The 23574-nt window shown below is 45.9% G+C and overlaps 1 protein-coding gene across 1 annotated transcript in view; it reads right to left on the bottom strand.

Moving 5' to 3' along the window:
- ADAP1 (ArfGAP with dual PH domains 1) overlaps positions 1 to 23373 on the bottom strand; it is a 162463-nt gene extending 139090 nt beyond the window's left edge. The window contains exon 1 of the mRNA XM_036741335.1: positions 23204 to 23373. Coding sequence (XP_036597230.1) covers positions 23204 to 23285 — 82 coding nt within the window. The 5' untranslated portion in view covers positions 23286 to 23373. The remainder of the gene's footprint in view (positions 1 to 23203) is intronic.
- Between the last annotated feature and the right edge of the window lie 201 nt (positions 23374 to 23574).

The raw sequence follows: 23574 nt of genomic DNA, 5'->3' as shown, positions 1-23574 counted from the left end.
TCTTATTACCTGCCCCAACCTGAAAGTCAGTCCTGCCCCTTGATCAGGTCTGGAGTCAGGAAGATCTGAGGTCAAATTTGGCCTCAGACACTTCTGGCCATGTGACCCTGGGCAAGTCACTTAACCTCTGTTTGCCTCATCTCCCTCTTCTGTAAAGTGGGGGTTGTAACAGCACCTACCTCCCAGGGTCGTTGTGAGAATCAAGTAAGATTTTTGTTTTGGTGGTTTAGTCGTTTCAGTCATGTCTGACTCTTCATGACCCAATTTTGGGTTTTTTTTGGCAAAGATACTGAAGGGGTTTGCAGTTTCCCTCTCCAGCTCATTAGACAGATAAGGAAACTGAGGCAAAAAAAAGGTTATGTGACTTGCCCAGGGTCACACGGTCAGTAAGTATCTGAGGCCGGATTTGAACTCATGAAGATATGTCTTCCTGATTCCAAGCCCAGTGCTTTATAATATTTAGAAAAAGCACTTAGTACAGTAGCTAGCACATAGTAGGTGATGTGTGGATATGTGTGTGTGTGTATTCCTTTCCCTTCCTCTCCCTTCTAGCATTGAGGCTGCATGGTGCAGTGGGAAAGCATGTTAGCTCTGGAGTCAAAAGACCTGGGTTCAAATCTCACTTCTGATACTTATTAACTGTGTGATTTTATCAGTGAATCACTCTGGATCTGTTTCCTCATCTGTAAAATGAGGGGGTTGGACTAGATGACCTCTGGGGCTCCTTCTAGTGCTAGATCTAGGCTCCCACGAACTCCTCTTTCAGTTATGGTCTTAGAGTGTGGTCTGTGGACATTGAAAGGACCCACCGGAGGTCCATGGGCCACATAGTGAGCACATACCACAAGTAGGAGAACTTGAACCTAGCTCAGTAAGAATAACGGCTCCAGAGTCAGAAAATCTGGAATCAAATCCTTCTTCTGACACTTACTACTCATGCAACTTTGGGCCAGTCAATAAATCTCCCTGGGGCTCAGTTTCCTCTTCTGTAAAACCCAATTCAACCCAATCCCCTTTGTGGCCCCACCACCAGGAGAGTACTACAGAATATGCTGTCACACCACCCCGGCAGGCAGCCTTACAAGGTTCACTGGGTCCTGGGAAAGAGGGAGAAAGCCTAGGCAAGTGATTCAGGAAGTGAGAAGCCTGGCATCGTGCCTAAACCTGGCTCTGAATCAACTACCTGGCCCGAGGCACATCACGGAACCTCCGGATCACTCCACTTCTCCACCTGCCAGAACGAAGGAAAAACCCAACCCCCAGGGGAGGGGCCAGGCCAGGTTAGTGAAAGTTCAAGGCGACCTGACAACGTTCAGGGCACAGACCCGGGGGCTGCCCAGGCACAGAAACTCTCCCTTTCTTTATAATCTCGTGGGAACAGAAACTCAGCCCAGGACAAACGACACGAGGCTGCTTAAAATGCAATGTGCCCCCAATGATGAATCACTGTATTGCAGATGGGAGGCATCTTGGTGCAATGTAAAAGAGAACCAGATTTGGAATCAGAGGAGAGACGCAGGTTTGAATTCCAAGCTCTCCCGGCGAACCTGGCCATGCTGCTTAATCTCTTTCTGGGCCTCAGTTTCCTCATAGTTGGACATGGCATCCTTTAAAGTCAAGCTCTATATCTGTGGTCTTAAGCCTGTGTGAACCAGCAATCCCATGGACTTGCTCGAGGTGACTGACTGTGTTAGAGCCAAGGACATGAATTGGCAGAAAAGGAGATCATAGGAGAGGAATGTGCTAGAACCCAAACGATACAAAGCAGAAGTCACCCTACTATATTGGCTGCTTGGTGACACACTGGATAGAGTGCTAGGCCTGCAGTCAGGAAGCCCAGAGTTCAAATCCAGCCTCAGACATTTACTAGTCATGTGACTCTGGACAAGTCACCTCATCTCTGTCTTCCTCCATTTCCTCAACTATAAAAAACAGCACTACTACTTAGGGTTGTTGTGAAGACTGAATGAGATAATATTTGAAAAAAGCACTTAACACACAGTGCTCGGTATCCTTCTTACTTCCTTTCCTCTCTCTTTCCCTTCCTCCCTCCCTCCCTCTGGTACTCCCTTCTTCTTTCTGTTCCGTTCTTCCTCTTCCTTCCCTCCCTCCCAGCTTTCCTTCATTCCTTCTTTCCTCCCTCCCTCCATTCCTTCTTTCTTTCCTCTCTCCCTCCATTGCTTCCTTCCTCCTTCTGTTCCTTCCTCTCTCTCTTCCTTTCTTCCTCTTCCCTCCCTCCCACCTTTCCTTCCTTCTTTCTTTCCTCTCTCCCTCCATTCCTTCCTTCCTCCTTCTGTTCCTTCCTCTCTCTCTTCCTTTCTTCCTCTTCCCTCCCTCCCTCCCTTCTTTCCTCTTTCCCTTTCTTTCTTCCTTCTTTCACAAGTAGATTTGGCAGGAGCAAATTCCAGAATAAGATACAAGGCTGGATATTATCCTGCTAGTCATGAGCACACTCTCATAAGAATGGCTAAGAAACGACACAGGGGGCCCTGCAGAGACGCTTGCTAAACTGTATCCAATCTCGCCAGTCCAATTTACTTCCCAAATCAAGTCTCCTACTAGGTGGGCCAAGACTCTGCAGGCTGGAGTCCTGAGGCCCCTCATGCCTGGCCACGGTCCCAACCTGGCCCTAGTCATGCCCTGCTTGGACTGACTGTTTGGATTCCAAACACTGGCCTCAACTCCCAGGCTCTGTGGAATCTCGATGGCCAGAGCCAGGAAAGGCCTTGCTGAGGACTCTGGCTGGGCCACATGCATCAGGAGGCTTTCTCTCCACTAAATGCTGATCCAACAGAAAATCAGGAAGTATTTTAAACCAAAGATCAGCAGGGCTGGGAGAAAGTAACCAGAGAGGGAATGATAAAACCTAAAGTACAGTGCCTTGTTACTCTATATCCAGTGGCTGATGCAAGTATTTCCAAAGGGGAGGTGGGGGGCAAATGAAGGGATAGAGGCATTTCTGGAGTACTGGATAAAGAGATGGCCTCAGCACCAGGAGAGCTCTGGGTTCAAGTTCCAATTCTGACACATACTGGTTGTGTGAGCCTGGCAAGGCAGCTTTAGCTGCCAACCTGCGTTGATAAGAGTTCCTTATATCAACAAAATTCCAAGTTCAGTCCCTGTCCCTGAGGAAAGCTGCCAAACCATCAGCCATCCTGGGGTCAGCCAAAGGCCTAGAAAGAAGGAATTCTGACGTTTTTCTCAGAAGTATTAGATTCAACCTAATGCTTGAACCCCAGCAGCCCAGGCTGTGCCAGCCCTAATTCCAGACTGCTCATTTCCAGGTAGGGGCCAGAAGGTCTTTCTCCATTAAGGGTGCCACTTCTTGAGAACAAACTGATAGCCCATATTTTATGAGTTTAAAAAAAGGCTTTTTTTTTTTTAAGGAAAAACCTACATGGTGGCATAAAAGAGTATTATAGACAACCTCATGGAGAAAAAAAAGAGGGTGGATATGTGAAATTCACAGAAAACATTTTAGCCAAAGACTTTGGCCTCTTCCTTACCTTGGGCCTTTACAAACATTGATACTAGGAGTTGGTCAATACTGTGTTATAGTGCTGCTAGGGGCCAGAGGAGCCAGTACATAGCGAGAAGGCCCATCCTCCATCCTGCTCACTAGACAATGCCTAATACACAGACCTGAATTTCATTTCTTATCACTCATCTCTGGGGTTCTGCCCCTCACCAAATGAATGAATGCAGGCTGGTATCATGGAATCAGCTTGGGAATGGGAGTCAGGAGACCTGGGTTAGTAGATACAGTTCTTCCTCTAACTGTGTGATTTCACCTTTTAGGACTTTAGTTCCTCTTCTGTGAAACTCAGGGCTTGGACTAGGTGATCTCTAAAGTGTCTCTCTGCTCTGACCTTTCAGGGAGAAGGAGCATTGGTTCTGGAGTCAGAGGATCTGATTGGTGATCCATCCCATAGTCCCTGAGGCCTATGGGATCGCTTGAGTTTGGAAGTTCTGAGTAGTAATAGGGCTAAAGTCCACTGGGCATCTTCACTGTCTGGCACCAATACGGTGAACCCCAGAGAGTAAAGGGCTACCAGACTGCCAAAGGAGGGATGAACCAGCCCAGGCTAGAAAAACAGAGCAGTTAAAACTTCCATGTTGATCCATTTTGGGATCAGGTCCATGGGTGGCTACCACCCTTCCAGACTTGGCATAATAGGGAAACTAAGTCTCAAAACAAAATATGATAATATGGATATCAAAATAAAATATAATAACAAAATAAAACAAAGTGTTGGGGACCAAATTATCTCTAAGGTCCCTTCCAGCTCCCAAGCGAGGATCCTCTGATGGCACTGGCATCAGTGCAGTGTAGGAAGCAGCCCGTGTAGGGGAAAAAATTAAAAGCTAGGACTTCCCTGTCCTCCAGAAGGAACTTAAATTCTTATTGGAATGACAGACAAGGCACACACTGGAATGCCAATCACCAAAATCTACCAAGCAAATGTGGAACTCTGGGGAGCTCCCTGTAACATGGAAGAGCTAGGGAGGGGCTGCTGGAGCTTGCCCCTGCCCCTACACTCTACCTGCTTTAAAACAGTTTCATCTAGCACCAGGACAAGCAAGGGCTCCTCCACCCAACCACTCCCTCACAGGGGATTCCAATGAGATTTCAAGGAGTGCATCTCTTGGGACCATTATTTTTTATTTAACTGAGGGTGGGTAATCTACTCTGTGCAGGGCCTACTGCCATTTTTTTTAATAGTAGGCAGATTTCTCAGCTGTCCCCCACATGGCCTGGCCACTGTGGGCTCAGGAAATTCAAATACATTTTCACAAAATCTAATTAGGAAGGTAAATCTGCCGCCAATGAAATAGTAGCAGCACCTCACATGTACAAAGAGCATCAACATTTGCAAAGGCTTTTCATATATTGCCTCACTGGAGCCTTCCCACAACCCTGTGAGGCAGGTGCTATTATGATGCCCATTTCACAGATGGGGAAACTGAGACCTAGAGAAGTTCAAATGACTAACCTGGAGTCAGCCAACTAAGTGTCTGGGGCAGGACTGAAAGCCAAATATTTCTGACTCCAAGTAACTAAATGGCAGGGGGCATAGTCAAGTGAGTCAATAAACATTTGTTAAGCACCCTATGATGTACCAGGTACTGTGCTTAAGCGTAGAATGCTGGGTTTGGAGTCAGGAAGACCAGAATTCAAATTCTGCCTTAGACATTTACTATGTAACTCCCAGACAAGTCAATTAACCTCTCTCAGCCTCAGTTCCCTCATTTGTAAACTGGGCATAATAAAACCTACCTTCCTTCCACGGTTGTTGTGAGGCTCAAATGAGGTAACATGCACAAATGACTCTGCAAAGCTTAAAGCATTATATAAAAGTACTTGCTATTATTATCCACTATACCTCAATGCCTCTCATGCGACATCTTCCGAGAATCTAACACTATTTCTGCTCTCCATTAATGCAGAAAAATAGCAGCTGATTGTAAAGAATAGTAGAGGTGTGTGAGTTTCTCCATCTGCCTTCCTGGACCATGCAATTTATTCTAAATCAAATTTATACATAAAATTCCTCTAGTGATGATCTTAAAGATGGTCCCTCCTCTTCCTCCCAGTGTGGCATCATGGAAAAAGCATCATCTGAGTGACTGGGCAAGTCACTGATTCTCCCTGGGTCTTAGTTTGCTTCTCTGTAAAATGGGAGGGTTGGGCTGGCTAATGGGATCAGAGCTCTACAGCAGGAAGGAACCTCCAGGGCCATGTAGCCCAACCCCCTTGTTTTACAGATGAGGAAGCTGAGATCCAGGAAAGTGAAGTAATTTGCTTCATGTCATGTTGCTAGTAAATGGCAGAGACTGCATTTGAATTTAGACTTCAAAGTCAAAGTGCTCTCTCCACGCTGGCTTTGGACTACCCCGGGTCCTAATGTCCCTCTCTTGTTCCACATTGTATCATCCACTGTTCCTACCTGAAGGGCAGATGCCCAGAGCCTAGGTGGAGAATGAGTGGGAAAACTACTGGGGGCCACTTGGAGAATATGAGTCTAGAAAGAATGGTCAATTCAATTCTCAATTACTTGTACTAACAGGACAGCAGCAATCCTCATGTCAAAGCCATGACTTTCTTTTCTATTGGAGAAGCCCAGTGTCTAACCTTTGCCTCTTGCTGTGGTGGGGGAACTACCTCGTGGTTTGGGGCTGCTGGCTCCCCTCATACTTCCAGGGAACCCTTTTTTATTAGTTAATTTATTTTTAGTTTTCAACATTCACTTCCATAAGTTTTAAATTATCTTCATCTCCCTCTCCCTCCCCAAGACAGCCGGCAATCAATATAGGCTCTACATATACATTCCTATTAAACATATTTTCACATTAGTCATGTTGTATAGAAGAATTAGAACAAACGGGAGAAACCATGAGAAAGAAAAAATAATAGTCTGCTTCGCTCTGCATTCTGACTCCATGGTTCTTTCTCTGGATGTGGATGGCATTTTCCATCATGAGTCCTTTGGAATTGTTTTAGGTCCAGGGAAGTCTTGCTGTTTGAACCTTTGATACTCATGCCTCAGTCAGAGGTACTAGCAGGAGGCAGTCAGATGCACTTCCCAGAAAGCAGCCGGACACAGTCACCGTGGGGCTGAGACACCAGACAACTGGCAAGTACAGGGTCAAGGTCAACTGTGTCAACAGTGTGTGGGGGAAGCTACAGTAAGTATAAGACTACCAAGCCCAAGGCTCTTGGCAGAGTAGGCTGGGCCCCTGGGCAGCTTCTTGCGGAAGCCTGGAAAGAACCCTTCCATGGTTGTTAAAAGTCCAACAGTTTTCATCAAAGCATGAGACTAAAGGATTGTCTATATGGTGTGATTTGAAGGAGCAGCAGGATGGGGTGAGTCAAAGAACCACGTAAAGATCCTGGCTCTGCTCTGCTTACTATCTGTGTGATCTAGGGCAAATCATTTAAGCGTTAGTTTCCTCCTCTGAAAATTTAGAGTACTGGACTAGAGGGCCTCTAAGGTCCTTTCCAACTCTATGATTCTAAGAACCTTCACCCGAAAATTTCCACCCAACCAATGCCTGAAATTCTACCATTAGTGATTCATTCCTTTGGATCAGACAGTGCCCTCTTCTTGTGGTTCTCCTTTAATAAATACTGCCTGGTGATAGAGTCTTATTGTATCTGATGATGAGTCATTTGTGGCTCAAAGAGATACCCTCTCCAGACTCAGATCAATCACGGCTTCTCTACAGAGCATCAATGTGAGCAGACATCTGGGAGGCATGGTGATGAGGGAAGCTTCTGCTGATACATTTGGCAGGCTGAGCTGTACTCAAGATACCGTAAAAGGAAATGGTTCTTCCTGACTGCAAAGTGCTTACAGTGGCTCAGGAGACACTTAGCTGAAAGGACTAACTACCTCTCTCCATCTCTCTGCTTCTACCTCTCTCTGTGTCTATCTGCCCCTCTCTGTGTCTGTCTGTCCTCTCCTTCTCTCTGTATATTTCTCTATGTGCCTGCTTCTACCTCTCTGTGTCTGTTTCTCTCTCTCTCCCTCTTTCCCTCTCTCCCTCTCTCTCTCTCTCTCTCCTCCCTTTCCCTCTCCTTCCCTCTTCCTCCCTCTCTCTTTGTGTCTGTTTCTGCCACTCTCTGTGTCTCCCTCTCCCACTCTCTATCTCTGAATCTCTCTCTACACACATAACAAGCATCCTTTGGTTTAAGGATTTCTTCTCTCTGTCTCTCCCTCTCTCTGTCTCTATTTGCCCCTCTCTGTGTCTGTTTCTCCTTCTCTCTGTCTCTCTCTCTATGTGTCTGCTTCTACCTCTCTATGGCTGTTTCTATGTCTGTCTGTCTGTCTGTCTGTCTGTCTCTCTTTGTGTCTGTTTCTACCTCTCTGTGTCTGCCTCTCTCACTCTATCTCTGAATCTCTCTCTACATGCATAACAAGCATCTTTTGGTTTAAGAATTTCTTCTCTCTGTCTCTGTTTGTCTCTCTGTCTCTCTCCACACCCACACCCACACTTGTATATATATATGTATGTAGAGGGGAGTTGAGGGGAGAGGAAAGAGTGAAAGGGGAGGAAGGTAGAGAGGGGGAGAGGCAGAGGAAGATTCTTAAACCAAAATTAAACTCTTCTGATACTTTTGCATATCATGATTTTCACATCCCTTCACTCAACAAATAACTCTTACGCATCACCATGTACTTTGCTAGGAGCCAAAGAGGACTGGGACAGATATGAAAGATAAATAAGAAACTGTACCCTGTCCTCAAGGATCTGACAATGGCCCTGCAACATCCCTCAATCCAGGCTCCGGAAACACTTTGCAAGTGGTCAATTCTATCTCAAGGTACCCTTCAGGTTTCCCCAATATGGATATTGAGACTTAGGGAGTTTTATGACACAATAATCCATGAGTCAGAGCTAAGCCTGGACTATAGGATGAATCCCCTAATAACTATTAAGTTCTGCATTGCTTTCTTTAAAAATAATTTTTTATTCCTATCTTTTGTTTTCACATCACCATAATATCTGATTGTATCCCTCCCTTGCTCCCCTAACCAGCAAGCCATCCCTTGTGACAATGAAAAGTAAAGAAAAAAACCTGAAAAATAGTTCAGCAAAACTAACCAACATATCACATGAATCTGACATTTTATGCAGTGTTTCACGCCCAGCTCCCCACTTCTGCAAAGAAGAAGAGGTGCATTTTCTTCTCTCTTCTTTGTGTCTGCCTTGCCTTTAAGTACACAGACACAGACATAGACACATGCATACACAAATATACATTCATCCCTCTAGGTTTTCCTGTGAAGAAAGTGGGCTATGGGTAGGCAGGGATCTCTTTGTTGAAATTACGTTGTTGGTATGTCCCTGGGATAACAGTAGGATCTGGCCAAAGATGCTCCTGACTGCCTCTCATCTCAGATGGATCATATAAGCAAAGTGATCAATCCTGAACAAGGGATCCCCCTGAACAATGGGTCTCTCCACTGCCATGTAAACCTGCTGAGGGCTGGCCTTGCCAGACACAGTGCCATGCAGGCCTAGGTGCTCAGTGAACACCTGAGGGTGATGCAGCACAGATCAGAAGGGAAATGTCAAGACTCTACAGTTTTCCCAATATAAAATCACACCTGACCTGCTCTGCAATGAACACAGAGGTACCTGCTGCTGTGTACCACTTCCTTCAAATGCTCGTGAAAATCTAAGTAGTTAAAAGAGGAAAAAGGCAGAATGTATTCAATAGAGATTAGGCCTGATCTATTTGAAGCCCTGGTCTAGGGCCCGTGAATAATGGGGATTTGGGTAGAGTCAGGGATTCTTACTGGAGTTTATGGGTCTGTGAACCCTTGAACTTGGACGGGAAAAAAAATTAAATCATCATTTGAATATAATTGGTTTCCTTTGTAATCCTATTTTATGCTTTAAACACAATTGTTTAAAAATATGTTTAGAAACGTTCTTCTGAGAAGGTGTCCACAGGCTTCAGCAGATTGCCCAAAGGATGGATGACGTAAAGAAGATTAAGAACTACTGGACTATAGTGGGATTTCTTTCCACGTTGATGCCAGGGAAAGGGAATGAATGACAAGCCTTATTATGGACCACAAATCTTAGGCTTCTGGGCTTGCTTATGGGTGAGGAGGGTGACCTTGGATTTGGTTTGAGAAGTCCCTTTATCCCCCAAACAGTGCTCCCATTGCCTTTTTATGGGGCCTGACATTCCCCCTAAGAGATGCGTTTCTTTGCTTTTAGAAGGCTTTTCAACCTTTAAAAGTTCCCTATTAAAATCTAAATAGTCCTGGGAGAGAGAGAGTCTTAAAAGTCTTAGTGGCGAAGAATGGATGACAAAGTCTACACAAATAGGGTACCTGAGAGGATCACAGATTTAGATCAGGAAAGAACTCTAGAGGCCATCTTATCCAACCCCCTCATTCTACAGTTAAAGAAACTGAGACCCAAAGAGGTAAGATGACTTGTCTAGAGTCACACTGCTAGAAAGTGGCAATCAGAATTCAAATCCAGATCCCTTGATTTTACATGTACTGTTCTCTCCTCAGTACCACATCTGCTTCCCTTAAGGCGGGTCAGGAATGGGAATCATAATGAAAAGAGTGGTTGTGGATGGTAGAAACACTCATAGCTCACAAAGCCCCGCCTAAGGTCCCTGGTCATTAGCACCCAGATAGGTACCTTATCCTTCCTATATTAGATGCCTATATTGGGTACCTTATATTACTGCTTCGCCCAGTCTAGGGAAAACTACACAGACACAGACATAGACATAGACACATGCATACACAAATATACATTCATCCCTCTAGGTTTTCCTGTGAAGAAAGTGGGACATGGGTAGGCAGGGATCTCTTTGCTGAAGTTACTTTGTTGGCAGTAGGATCTGGCCAAAGATGCTCCTGACTGCCTCTTATCTCAGATGGAGTTTATGGGTCTTCTCAGAAGAAAGTTTTTAAATGCATCAAATAAGATACAGAGGAAAGGAAACCAATTACAGAAAGGTGTGATTAACAAATCCTATGACATAGTCACATTTTTTGAATTTTCATTGCATATTTCCACTAAGCTGGAGTCAATGATCATATTTCAGGTATAATTACAACTTTGAATAGTCTAAATTCAAATAATGTGACCACTTCAGGGATTCATTATGTTGTACTAATTGAGACCTAGCTGTATAACGAAAAATAATTATCAAAGTATGAAACAGACAGGCTCACTGGAAGTGCTGCCAGGTACCTGTAGTCCCTGCTACTAGAAAGAATGAGTATAGCTTGGGTTCAGGACTCCTGGGCTTCCGTGGGCTAAAGCCAAATGGAGGTCCTCACTAAGTCCTGCACCTACATGGTAGGTTCCTACAAGTAGAGGACTGCAAGGATGCCTAAGTGGGAATAACTGACCCAGGTCAAAAGTGGAGCAAGTTGAAGCTTCTATGCTGATCAACAGAGAGGTTGGGCTACTTACTAATTATGTGACCTTAGGCAAATCATTCTAATCCTCTGAATTTTAGTTTCACTAGCCTTAAAATGGGGATGATAAGTTGGATGTGGTGGCACACACCCATAATCCCTGATTGCTGGAAGATCTCTAGAGCTCAGGAGTTCTGAGCTATAGCTCAGGTGAGTGTCCACAACAGGTTCAATATTAATATGGTAAGCCCCTGGGAATGTGGGGCTACCAGGTTGCCTAAGGAGGGGTGAACTGGCTCCATCTGGAAAATGGAGCAGGTCAAAACTTCCGTACAGATCAGAATTGGAATTGGGTCTATGAATGGCCCTGCACTTCCAGTCTAGGAGAGAGGGAGCTAGAAGGAAGGAAGGGAGGAAGGAAAGGAAAGGAGGAAGGAAGGAGGGAAGAGAAGAAGGGGAGAAGGAAGAAAAAAATGGTTCATGGCCTTTAGGTCAATTATTTTCTCTCCCTACCACTTCCACCCCACCCCCACCCCATCCCTCTAACCCCAAACCCAAAGACTTTGCTCTTTACTACCTATATAACAATAGGACAGTCACTTAACCATTCAGTGCCTCAGTTTCCGTATCTGTAAAATGAGAGCAGTTCCCTTCCAGATCTCAATCCTATATATATGACACACACACAGATTATCATTCTTTTATGATGCTTAATTCCTTTATGTATTATAAGCACAATATACGTATTATATATGTACCATATGTATTATATATTATACACAATTATTTATATTATATAACATATATACATATTATACTATGTGCGTTATAACAATAACATATAAAGGAATTAATGATAACTAACATTTCTATCACACTTTTAAGGTTTGTAAAGAAAGCACTTCAATCGCTATATGAGCTTCATGGGGAAAAAAGTTGTTATTAATATGAGATCAAGGAAGACTTCCTGAAGGAAATGGTCAACTGCTAATTGAAAGAAATTAAAATACAAGTGTTTGTTTTGTTTGTTTTTAAAGAACAGAACCAGTGTTCAAACCCAGTCTTCTGACTCCAAACCTAATACTCAATTCCATCAAACCATATTGCCGTATGAGGCAGAAGGGCCCATGAAGGCAGGAACGATGTCTTTGCTATACTTATCCTCCCCTGGTGCCTAACGCAGGGTTGTGCATACAGCAAGCACTCAATAAGTGTGGAATTGAATAGGAAGGAGAGGCTTAAAATTATTCTTGGGTTCTCACCTACAAAATGGCATGTGAATAAGGCAGAAAATTAGTGGAAAGAGAGCACCCTGGCATCAGTGAGAAGGACCAATTGAGGGAAGGCTTGGAGTCACACAATGTAGAGGCCAATGGCCCTACACACTGCAACAGACCATGAACACACACATATAATTATGTCAATAACATAAAACAAAAGTTTACAACCTAATAGAGGAGATGTCAATACCAAACAAGGTACTGAGGCAGCTGGTAGAGCGATGGATAGAGTGCTGGTCCTGGAGTCAGAAAGACCTGAATTCAAATCTGGTCTCAGAAAGTTACTATACCTGCGTGACCTGGACAGGTCATTTAACCTGTCTGCCTCAGTTTTTTCAACTGTAAAAATGGGGATAATAAGAGCCTCTTTCTCCCAGGGTTGTTGCAAGGGTCAAATGAGATAAGATTTGTAAAAAGTGCTTAGCAAAATATCTGGCCATTGGTAGGTGCTTTATAAATACTTATTCCTCTTCCCTCCCAAACAAAGTATTAGGTAATAAATGATAAGCCTTATGAGTGGTACAAATTTAAATTTTTCCCCACATTACAGAATTTTATTTTTTCCAATTATATGTAAAGATAGTTTACAAATTTAATTGTTTTAAGAGCACAGAGGAAGGAAGAAGAAAGATCGCTTCTAGTGGCAGGGATACCTCAAAAAGAAGGTGACTTTGAGTTGAGCACTGAAGGACAGAAAGATGCTGAAGGGGTGGGAGTGGGGGGTGGGGAGCATATCCCAGCAAGAGAGAACAACACGAGCAAATGTGAGGAGGTGGGAAACAACAAAAAAAACAGTCCTAAGATCACAGCTCTTCGGTTGTGAGGGGGCTTCAGAGACCATCTAGTTCCACTCTCTCATTTTACAGTTAAAAAAACCAAATGGCCAGGGAAGTTAGTGACTTACCCAATATCACACAAGCAATAGGTATCAGAGGCAGAATCTGAACCCATAACTTATGACTGTAGAGTCAGAACCCTTATCCATTGTATCACATAGAATGTGCATTCAGGGAACAGGAAATAGTTCAGTTTGGCTGGAATGGGAGGGGTGTTCCAGGTGCCAGTAGGAGATCAGACTAGAAAGGTTGATCTGAGCCAAAATTTGGAGAGCTGCTGCCAAGCTAACGAGCCGGCTTTGTTCATTAGGTCATGGGTAGCCGCCGGACCATTTTTTGAGCAGGGGAGGAGCATGATCATAGTAGCACTTCAGCAAGCCATGGGCTTCATAATGGTAGGCGTGAGTCATCAAGAAAAGGTTAAATTATGTTCAGCCCTCTTTGTTTGATGAATTGTTGTGGCCAAAGACTCAGCTTCAATAAACTTTCTTCACCAAATAGATAATTCCCAGTGCACAGGGGAAGCAAGTGGAAGGATTGCCATTTAAATGGATGAGCTTCAGTTACCTGGAAAACTCACTTGGACAGCTTATTCCCTACCCCTTCCCCCCCCCCCAGCCCCCGCCCCCACCCCATTACTGTCACAGATCTCAAGTCCTCAGGTGGTAAAAGCCTAACATTTAGCTAGCTGACAATCAATCCATACTAACCAATCAATCCATAAACAATTATTAGGTGCCCACTATGTGCCAGGCACTGTGCTAAGCGCTGGGAATACAAAAAGAGGCGAAAGACAATTCTTGCCCTCAAGAAGATCACAATCTAATGGGTGAGAAGACAACATGAAAACAAATATGTACCAACAAGCTGTACATAAGATGAATAGGAAATGATTAACAGAAGGAAGACACTAGAATTAAGAGGGGTTGGAGAAGACTTCCCGTTGAAGGCGGGATTTTAGTTTGGACTTAAAAGGAAGCTCGGGAGGTCAGTAGTTGGAGCAGAGAAGGGAGATCAACCAGTCAGTCAACAAGCATTGATTAAGCTCCTCCTATGTCTCAGACCTTGTGTTAAGATTTGGGCATGCAAAGAAAGGCGTGGGATACAGGAATGAATAAACTGCATTCTATTCTATGGTTCCATATGAAGCATATGGGAACATAAGGATCTGGAAGCGACCTAGTTCCACCCCTTCATTCGACAGATGAGGACACAGTGTTTCTGTAATTCTGTAAGCATGGACCCCTATCAGATGGATCTGGGCTGGGAAGTATTTTCCAGGGACAGTGTCTGTAATTTGCCCAAGGCCATGCAGGTAGTATCAGTCCCACTTAGCACAGTGTCCAGCACATCCATAGTAGCAGCTTCATCAATGCTTGTTGACTGACCTGTGGAAAGTGTCTGCAGAGGGCTATGAACTCTAGTCTTTGACTCCACAGCCAATGTTCTTTCCACGGTACCAGGAGGTGCCAAGCACATGCCCTTGGGAGAGAAGAGCACGACAGGAGCCCTACTTAGAAGTACATTAAGATCTGAGGACTGCGCTGACAGTCACCTTCCCAGGAAACACAGAAGCCAGCTTGGTGGGAAAAACAAGGGAACCACTCTCTGCTAAGCAGCTCTTTGCCTCAAATCTCTACCCTGATGCTCCTGGGTTTTATTGCAGATTTTCCCTCATTCACTGCCAGGAAGTGACCCATATGGATGATTCCTCTCACTGTACACTCCCAGGATTCCTTCCCCTTCCCTCCTCCAAAAATGGTAGCTGAACTGCAGAGCTGGGGTCTGGGGAGCAGGGGGATGCAGAGAGAGCCAGGGAGGGGGAGAGGAGAAGGGATGGGAAGAGAAAAGAAGATGAAAGGAGAGAAACAGAGACGGAAAGGGAGGCAGGAAGGGAGACGAGAGGAGAGAGAGAATGCACTAACACTGGAGTATGGTAAAAGAGTGTGTTCTGGGAAAACCCTTCTAATTCCTTTTTTCTTCTATCCCCAGCCCTGTTCTCATTTACAGCTGTCGCTCTAGGGCCTGCCCTACCTCCCCTTCCTGCCTATCAGTAAGGGAGCCTAGCCTAGATAGTTTGACACCCCCCCTCCCCAAAGCATGATTTTGATCTAGCCTGGGGTTTAGTTTAAGGGGATCAGACCGGATCAAAGAGTTCAGTAGCTATTTCAGTTGAAACCCTAAAGCAAGTGGGTAACCTAACAAAGCTGTCACCAGAAGAAAAATCCATCCCCTTTTAACTCCCCTTACAAAAGAACTGGGTATCATATGCATCAAATGGTAAAAATCCAAGGGGTGTGTGAGTGTGTGTGAGTGTGTGTGTGTGTGTGTGTGTGAGAGTGTGTGTGTGTGAGAGTGTGTGTGTGTGAGAGTGTGTGTGTGTGTGTGTGTGTGTGTGTGTGTGTGTACACGTACATGGAGGGTGATGGGGAAGGAATCCCATATTCATTCCCTTCTCGTAAGAAAACTTGGAGAATAGCACATCTTCCTTTCTCCCTTCCCCCTGCCTTACGCCGGATCCCAGCATTTGCTGTAGTTGGTTCAGTTTCTAATCAGATGGATTCATCATAAGCTGCAGCCCCTATCAGACGGATCTGGGCTGCAAAGTGTTTTCCAGGGAAACCGAGAGGCCTCCTAACATGCCAGGCACATGATTTAGAAAAAGCCACCCAGTTTGATAAGGTGCCACACGTGCTGGGAACTAGACATGAAGCCATTACTGAAATGGTAATTCAATATTGAGAGGCAGATAGTGGGCAGAAAAATCTCTCTAACTCAGCCCCTCCCTGGAAGCCCTCTGAAGGCAGGGTCCTACAGTCCTGTCCCCCTCCACAGGTAGTGGAGTTCAGAATCTGGAATCCTTGGGTCTTGAGAGTTGAAAGGGGGCTCAGAAATCATCTGATATTATTTTATTGAGGAGGAAACCCAAGGCCCAGAGAAAAGTGACTAGCCCAGGGTCACAAAGCAAATTAGGAACAGAGTCAAGACTGGAGTACAGGTCTCTGTATTCCGCTTCTTCCCACTGCCCCATGCTGCTTTGTCTTCATTGGAATCTAAACGAATGATACTCTAATGACATCAACATATTTCAGGGGAGACACTTTAATAAATTCAATTCAAACAAGTAATTATTAAGCATCCACTATGTGCTAAACAATGTGCTCTGTGCCAGGCAATGAGGAAACAAAATAAAATCAAAACTGTCCCTATTCTCAAGTAGTTGACATTCTAATGGGGGAATGGAACACACACATGGAAAAGTAAATACAGGTAATATATAAATTAACAAAGTAATTTTAAGATGGGACAGGTAGGTGGTGCAGTAGATAGAGTTCCAGGACTGGTGTCAGGAAGACCTGAGTTCAAATGTGACCTCAGACATTCACTAGCTATGTGACCCTGGGCAAGTCACTTAACCCTGTTTGCCTCAGTTTCCTCATCTGTAAAATGAGCTGGAGAAGGAAATGGCAAACCACTCCATATCTCTGACAAGAAAACCCCAAATAGTGTCACGAGGAGTCAGATATGACTAAAAAACTACCGAACGACGACAAAAATTTTAAGGGGAACAGAAAACAACTGATTGGCGGTCAATCCATCAGCAAATAACATTAAGCACCTACTATGTGCCTGGTACTGTGACAGGTGCCAGGGATCCAAATACAAAAGTGAGACTATGGTCGTGGTTGGGGTTGGGGGGGGTCAGAGAGGAGAGTAATTGTAATCCTCATTTTTCCCCTCACCCCAAAATTTGCTCAGATGGCATTGCCCTGAGCTCTGAGGAGTATTCTCTCCAAGTCTGGGATGTCTCTTTGTAACTAAAGAATAAAATAATCCCTACTTACATTGGAATTAATAAAGGCCCCTTATAGTGGGTGGCAACTAAGCTATGTTCTACAGCAGGGGTTCTTAACCTGGGCTCTGTGGATAGATTTCAGGGGGTCTGTGACTTGGGTGGGAATAAAATCACATCTTTAGTTCAATGCAATTGGTTTCCTTTGTAATCCTATTTATTTTATTTTATGCAATTAAGAACAGTATTATGGCATGGTGAATAGCTGTTAATCTCTCCTGGTGGGGGAAGCTCAGGCTAGTGGGTCACTCATGTTTGGGAGTTGTGAGCTGATCAAGCTGACTGGATGACTGAAACAAGTCAGGCACCAATACGGTGGGTCCCTGGGGAAATGCAGGGGTGGGGGCAGATCACCAGGGTGCCTAAAGAGCAACAAACCAGCCCAGGTAAGAAAAGTGGAGCAGGTTAAAGCTCTGGTGCTGATCAATATTGGAATCAGGGCCATGAGCCCAGCTGAGACAAGATAGGGAGACTCAGTTTCAAAACCAAAGCAAACACATTTTTCTGAGAAGGAGTCGGTAGGCTTCAGCAGACTGCCAAAGGGGCCCACCAAAAAAGAATCTCTACTCCAAAGGAAGTTAGGGATCACAAGAGCAGATGTAAGGATGGAATACATTCCATAAATGGGGGATTACCTTGCAAAGAAAGGCATGCAGGCAGAAATACTGCAGCCTCATCTCACCTACTGTGTTCCTTTCTTTCTACTCCTCCTCTCTGGAAACCTGCCCTCTTCTGCCCCCTCCCCCAACTCTGTATATGAATATATATGTGTGTATATGTATATATACATGTGTATGTATGTGTCTATACAAAGACAAACATATTTGTGTGTACCCACACACCCCTCCACTGAAGTTCTTGGCAGCAGCTAACCTTCCCTGCACCCCTCAAAATCACACGATTGAGGGGACCACCTACTCTACCAATGAGTAATATATTTGTCCCACTTTAAGGAATCATTTTCAATATTTGAAAAGGGCAGACTAGCACATCAGGGACTGATGGGGGTGGATGCTACATCCCAGAAAGCGGCAAGCAGAGATGCACAGGAGGAGGGACATCTGGTGAATCCCACTTCCTTCCTCTGGATTTCTGATGTGAACCCCCTTACCCAGACAGCCCTCAGCTCCAGAGCATCCAGACACCAAGACAGAGAACTGGGCAGGAGACCTCAGTGCCACGCTTTGCACAGAGGTGAGCCTTGGGGGTAGAAGCCGGGGATGCATTCTTTTGCTGACGCACAGTGCAGCTCACGCCATGAGTCAGCCCAGTTTACTGCATAAACCCAAGTATCAAGGGCTGGGTTTCCTACCGCCATGATCGCCACCACTGCCAGGGGGAGGGGGATGGGCATAAAAGGTGAACTTTGTATCCTCCTAAGCAAAAGTAATCTAGTGTGCAGATATCGGGCCCCTCATTATTGAGAAAGGGAATGGGCTGAGTGACTGCATGCAGAACACAGAGGGAACACCGTTTCCTAATAGCAAACATATATTCTCTCATTTGCATGGGCACAGAATACAAAACAGGTCTACCCCAATGTCCCTTCAATGAATTTAGGCCAAAGTCATGACCTGTTTACTTTCCCCCTCTCCTCAGCCCCCCACTTTAGCAGAAATCCAGTTGGGCGGCAGTGGCAAGAAGAAATGGGGAAGTAAGAATTTCTGCTACATTTGTTCCTGGGCAATATCTAAAAATTAATGAGGGCCTGGCCTCTTATCAACACACAGGTGAGTCAGGCCCTGAGGACTCCTAAAAAATCTACTTTCTTCCATCTATTTTCTTTGCTATCAACTTCACTTTCTCTGCACTCCTAGTTTTCCAACTCACACAATTTGTACCAATTCTGTGGATTTTGATGGAAGAGCACTGTAAGGTAGGGATGCTTAAGGTAAAATCCCATTTTGGAGCTGGTATTGGGCTCTCCCTCCCCTTCACCTACAAGCCTCATTCCATAACTCATCTTCCCAAGGCTATATAAAATATGGGGCCTCAGGTCTCCAAAAGAACACCTTGAGATCTTATAGATTCTCTCTCTTAACAACTATTTTGTGGCTATGAATGACATTCCTAAAATACATTCCTTTCACCCAGGCTAGGCCCAGTTCCAGGGTCATTGCTACATGCAGAATGTCCCAAAAGTCTTAGTGCAGGTTTAAGCAACTAAAGGTTAAAACCCACACTAAGACTTTTGGGACATCATGTATGTATCTCCTACATGTACACTTTTAAAAAACAAACAATTTTTAAATACATTTACTTAGATACATCAAAGTGATTTTACCCATGTGTTTATTCCTCCACCAATTCAGATCCAAACATTTCTGCCCCGCTAAAATCACAGACTCACAGCTGGAAAGATCATGGGATCACAGACCTACATCTGGAACAAGCACATAACAGGCAGGAAGGGAGAGAGTTCTGGGGGTGAGGAGGGGCAGGGCGCACCCTCATTCAAAGGATGATAAACAACAAACACAGTCAAGATTGTGTGTCGCCACAACACCCCTGTGAGGTAGGTTTGAGGTGGCAATGATCAAGTGGTAAAGCTAGAAGAGGCCTGAGGCCATCCAGTCCAACAGGGGTAAAACTGAAGTCATCCCACAGGTAGTGTCAGAGAGGTGACTGAGACTCTGCCGGTCCTTGGACTCAGCAGTGGGAAGGCACAGGTGAAGTGAAAGCAGAATGCATTAGAGATGATGACTGACTTGCATGTGAGAAGTAAGTGAGGCAGAAGACAATGGCCACGCACGCATGACTAGATAAGGGGGTGGGCTGAGTGAGGAATGGCAGAGGGACAGCCCAGGGTTGGTTTGGTGATATTCACAGAATATTAAAAGAACTAGAGCAAGGCCTCCAGGAAATTGGGCTCATTCTTTATGTAGGATTTACAGAAAGACACAGAGAAGGATCACACAGGAAGTCTAGATGAGGGTGGGTTGCAACCTATGCCAGTAAGAAGAATATCCATGTGCCAATAAGATTAAATCGCTCTCTCTCTCTCTCTGTATATATATATATATATATATATATGTACATATACACACATACAGAGAGATGTCTAATATACATTTAACTAAAAAATAAATATGTGTATCTATAAGCAGATGCATAATGCATTGTATATGTGTGTACATATGAGTATGTGTGTTTAGATAATCCTGAGCAGTATGGAAGCAAACAGGAGTTTGCCCTGGGTCTAATTAGAAGTGTGTGTGCACACATACATGTATGTGAACATATGTGTATTATATATACACACAGAGCTATACACAAAGGCACCTAGGTGGTAAAGTGGATGGAGCCCTGGACTTGGAGGGAGGAAAACCTGAGTATCACTTATTACCTGGTCAAGTCACTTAACCTTTCTCACTTTCAGCCCATCTGCAAAACAGAGATAATGACAGCACCTACCTCCCACAGTTATGAGGATCAAATGAGATTCTACGGAGAGGCAGCATGCTATAAAGTAGTAGCTAAAGGGAGTCAGGCAGATCTGGATTCAAATCCTGCTTTTGACGTGTATTGGCTCTGTGACCATGGGTAACTTGTTTAGGCAATCAGTGCTCCCCACCCCCACTCCCATCCCAATTTCTTAAGCCATGAAATAACAAGCGTTCAAGCTCTGACTCAGTAGGACTGTCCATAGGAAGAGTTCCCCATACTGATGAAATCACAGGTCTGGACCACAGAACAAAGACAGCCAAGTGAAATGAGCCTTCCTTGGGGAGAAAGGGAAGGGATTATAAAGCCACCTCTGTCATTTCTGTTGTTGTAAAGTGGCCCAGGACGGGTACTGCTTTTTCTATCACTTTCCACTCTTCCTACCCTCCTTCCCCCCACCATATGGTATAAAGACCTAGCCTAGTAGTGTTGAAAAGTCACTTGACGCTTAGTGTTTCCATTCGGACAGCTTTACTAAACAACCGCCCCCTGCCTTCATCATCCCCATCCCCAGCTGCACGTTAAGTAAGGGCAGGGAGACTGGCAGGGATGAAGGGGGCATGGGGAAGATGGGGAAAGCTGCCAACTCATCAAATGGAACCTATTGGGAAGGCCTCTCTGGAAGCCATAGCAAGTACCAGAGCTTCTGGCTGGTGGGTGAATGTCTCCCAGAGGAGCCCAGTAAAAGTCTCCATACTTCTAAGCAGGGCAGATGGAAGGGTATAGCTGTAATTGGTCCAACTCAACACTCCAGCCCCAACAGAGCCTGGGCCCCTATAAGTCATGGCAGGAAGTGATAGAGAAGGCTCAATAGACCCTGGTTAGGATGGAACCTGCATGCCTTGGTGGGTTTGGGAGTGGGGAGCTCTGAGGCAGTACAGTATGGCATAAATGTTAGTGCCTTCCCTATGTAAATTATCTCCAACTTATCCTATCTTCTTTGTATGTAGTTGTTTGTATGTTTTCTCCCTCATTAAATTATGAGCTCCCCAATGGCAGGGATTGTCTTTTATCTTTCTTTGCAGCCCCTGAGCTTAGCACAGTGCCTAGCACATAGTAGGTACTTAAAAAAATGCTAGTGTGACCTTGGGTAAGGCTATGTCCAGAGGTGCTCAGTGGTACCAAGGGTACCTCCAGTGCTTAGCACAAAGTCTAGCCCTATAGCGCCTAGAACAAAGTAGGCACTTAATAAATGCTTGTCGACATGAACTGCTGACATAATCCCTGGGAGCTTTAGTTCCCCAGCTATAAAAAGGAGTTAACTTAAGGAAGGAGGGGAAGGGAAGAAAACAAGTGTTTATCAAGTGCCCACTACAAGCACCTACGACATGCCAGGTGCTTTACAAATGTCTCATTTGAGCCTTACAGCAACCCTTTTAGGTAAGTTACTTTCATTATAATCCCCATTTTACAGTTAAGGAAACTGAGGCCAACAGAGGTTAAGTGAATTGCCTAGAGGGTAATACAGCTAGAAAGTTTCTGAGGTTGGATTTGAACTCAGGTCTTCCTGATTGTAGGCCCAGCCCTCTATACACTGCATCACCTAGCCGCCTAAATGACCTCCATTCCTGCCTTAAAGACTCCCAACTCTCTTCTCTTACAGAACCCCACAAAATGTTAGCACTGACACAGAGATCACCTAAGAGCCGGTGAATTTGTCTTCCATCAACCCTCTCATTTTGTAAATGAGAAAGCCCAGTGCCCTTTGGGCAAAGCAACCAGCTCAAGTTCACAGACCTAGTATAATGGCAGTCAGGCTCCCAACTGAGTCTTCTAACATTGTCTAGTTCTCTTCCCATTAGAACATGATGCTTATTCTCCTTCGGTTGATGGAAAACAAGTTCACCTGCTCTTAGTGAACAGCAGGCTTTGGGGATGGTCCCTCAGATAACATCTCCAGGTAGGCCCAGGGATACAGGTACACTCCCAGCATTCTTCGTACAGCTCCAGATTTTATCTGTGCAGCCCTTCAAAATTGGGGAGGTGGGGGAGGATGTTCTTATTTCTTCTCTCAGCCCTCACTCAAAAAGGCATTCTTAGACTCAGGCTCACGGTCAGGATGGGAAGGATGGCCAGGAGTTGGTTACACCCTTTCTTCCTCTCCTGAGCTGGATGTTCGTGGGACTCAGACACCCTCCCTCCCCAATCACCCCGCCACGATTTCCTCTTTTCTGGGGAGCTATTTTGCAATGGGACAGCAAAACACGCATCGGAGAAGGAGGGGGTGGAGGGAGAAGTTAAGGAGGAAGAAGGAAGGAGAGGAAGAGACGGGGGTCCCAGGGAATCCCATCAGAGAACGGCGCTTTGGACAGTCTTTCTTCCCCCAGCCCCCTTCATACCGATAACTTCCATACCCTAACGGGAAGGAGAAACTTCCAAGAGGAGACAGGTTCAACACATAGAGAGACGAGCTACAGGGGAGGCGGTCAGGTGCATACATCTAACCTAACCATCCCCCTCCCCCCAAAGCTGGTAAGGGGGCAAACAGGTGCAGCGCTCCCGGTTTCCAAGATGCGACCTTCCCCTCTAGGGGGCAGCACGAAGGTCCCTCAGCCCATAAGGGAGTGAGCAAGGTGAGGTTAGGACCCCCGCAGTCTGGAGGAGAAAGGAACGTAGCCAGGGGTAAGGGCGGGGACTAGGAGAGGTTTACCAGAGGCGTCCACCCACTCCCCCAGGGTGTGTGTTGGGGGCGGTGGGAAGCTACCCCCTCCCCCATGCCAAGTGGCCCGCCGATCTCGGTGGGGTGGTGGGGTGGGGAGAGTGCCAGGTGGTCCCCATCCGGGCAGGGAGGGCTCACACTGGCAGCCAGGTAGGCAGCCGGCGGGCTGGCAGAAAGGGACGGCCGGGACGCAGAGGCCCCCTCCCCCGAACCCCTTCCCGGCTCACCAGGTGCCCCGCAGTCCGCGCACAGCTGGTTGCCGTCTCGATGAAGGAGCTCGAGCAGAGCCCTCTTCTTCTCCTTCGCCATGGGTGGTGCTGGAGCCCGGCGCTCGCTCCCGGCGTCTCCTGCTGTCTCCGCCGCCGCCGCTGCCGCTGCTGCCCCCGCTGCCGCTTCTCTAAATAATCTTCTTGGGGTGGGGGTGGGGGGAGCGGGGACGGAGAGGTGGGGGTGGGACCAAGGGCTACCTCGCCGTCGGCCGCCGGTGCGGCATGGGGGGCGCGGGGGCGGGGGCCGGGGCGCGGGGAGGCTCCGGGCTGCGGCGCGAGGTGGCCAGGGCGGGGACCCAGGCGCTATGCCACCGTCCGCGGGCGCGGCG

The sequence above is a fragment of the Trichosurus vulpecula genome, chromosome 1 (genome assembly GCF_011100635.1).
Source record: "Trichosurus vulpecula isolate mTriVul1 chromosome 1, mTriVul1.pri, whole genome shotgun sequence".
Classification (NCBI taxonomy): Eukaryota; Metazoa; Chordata; class Mammalia; order Diprotodontia; family Phalangeridae; genus Trichosurus; species Trichosurus vulpecula.
This window is presented reverse-complemented; position numbering and strand designations above follow the sequence as displayed.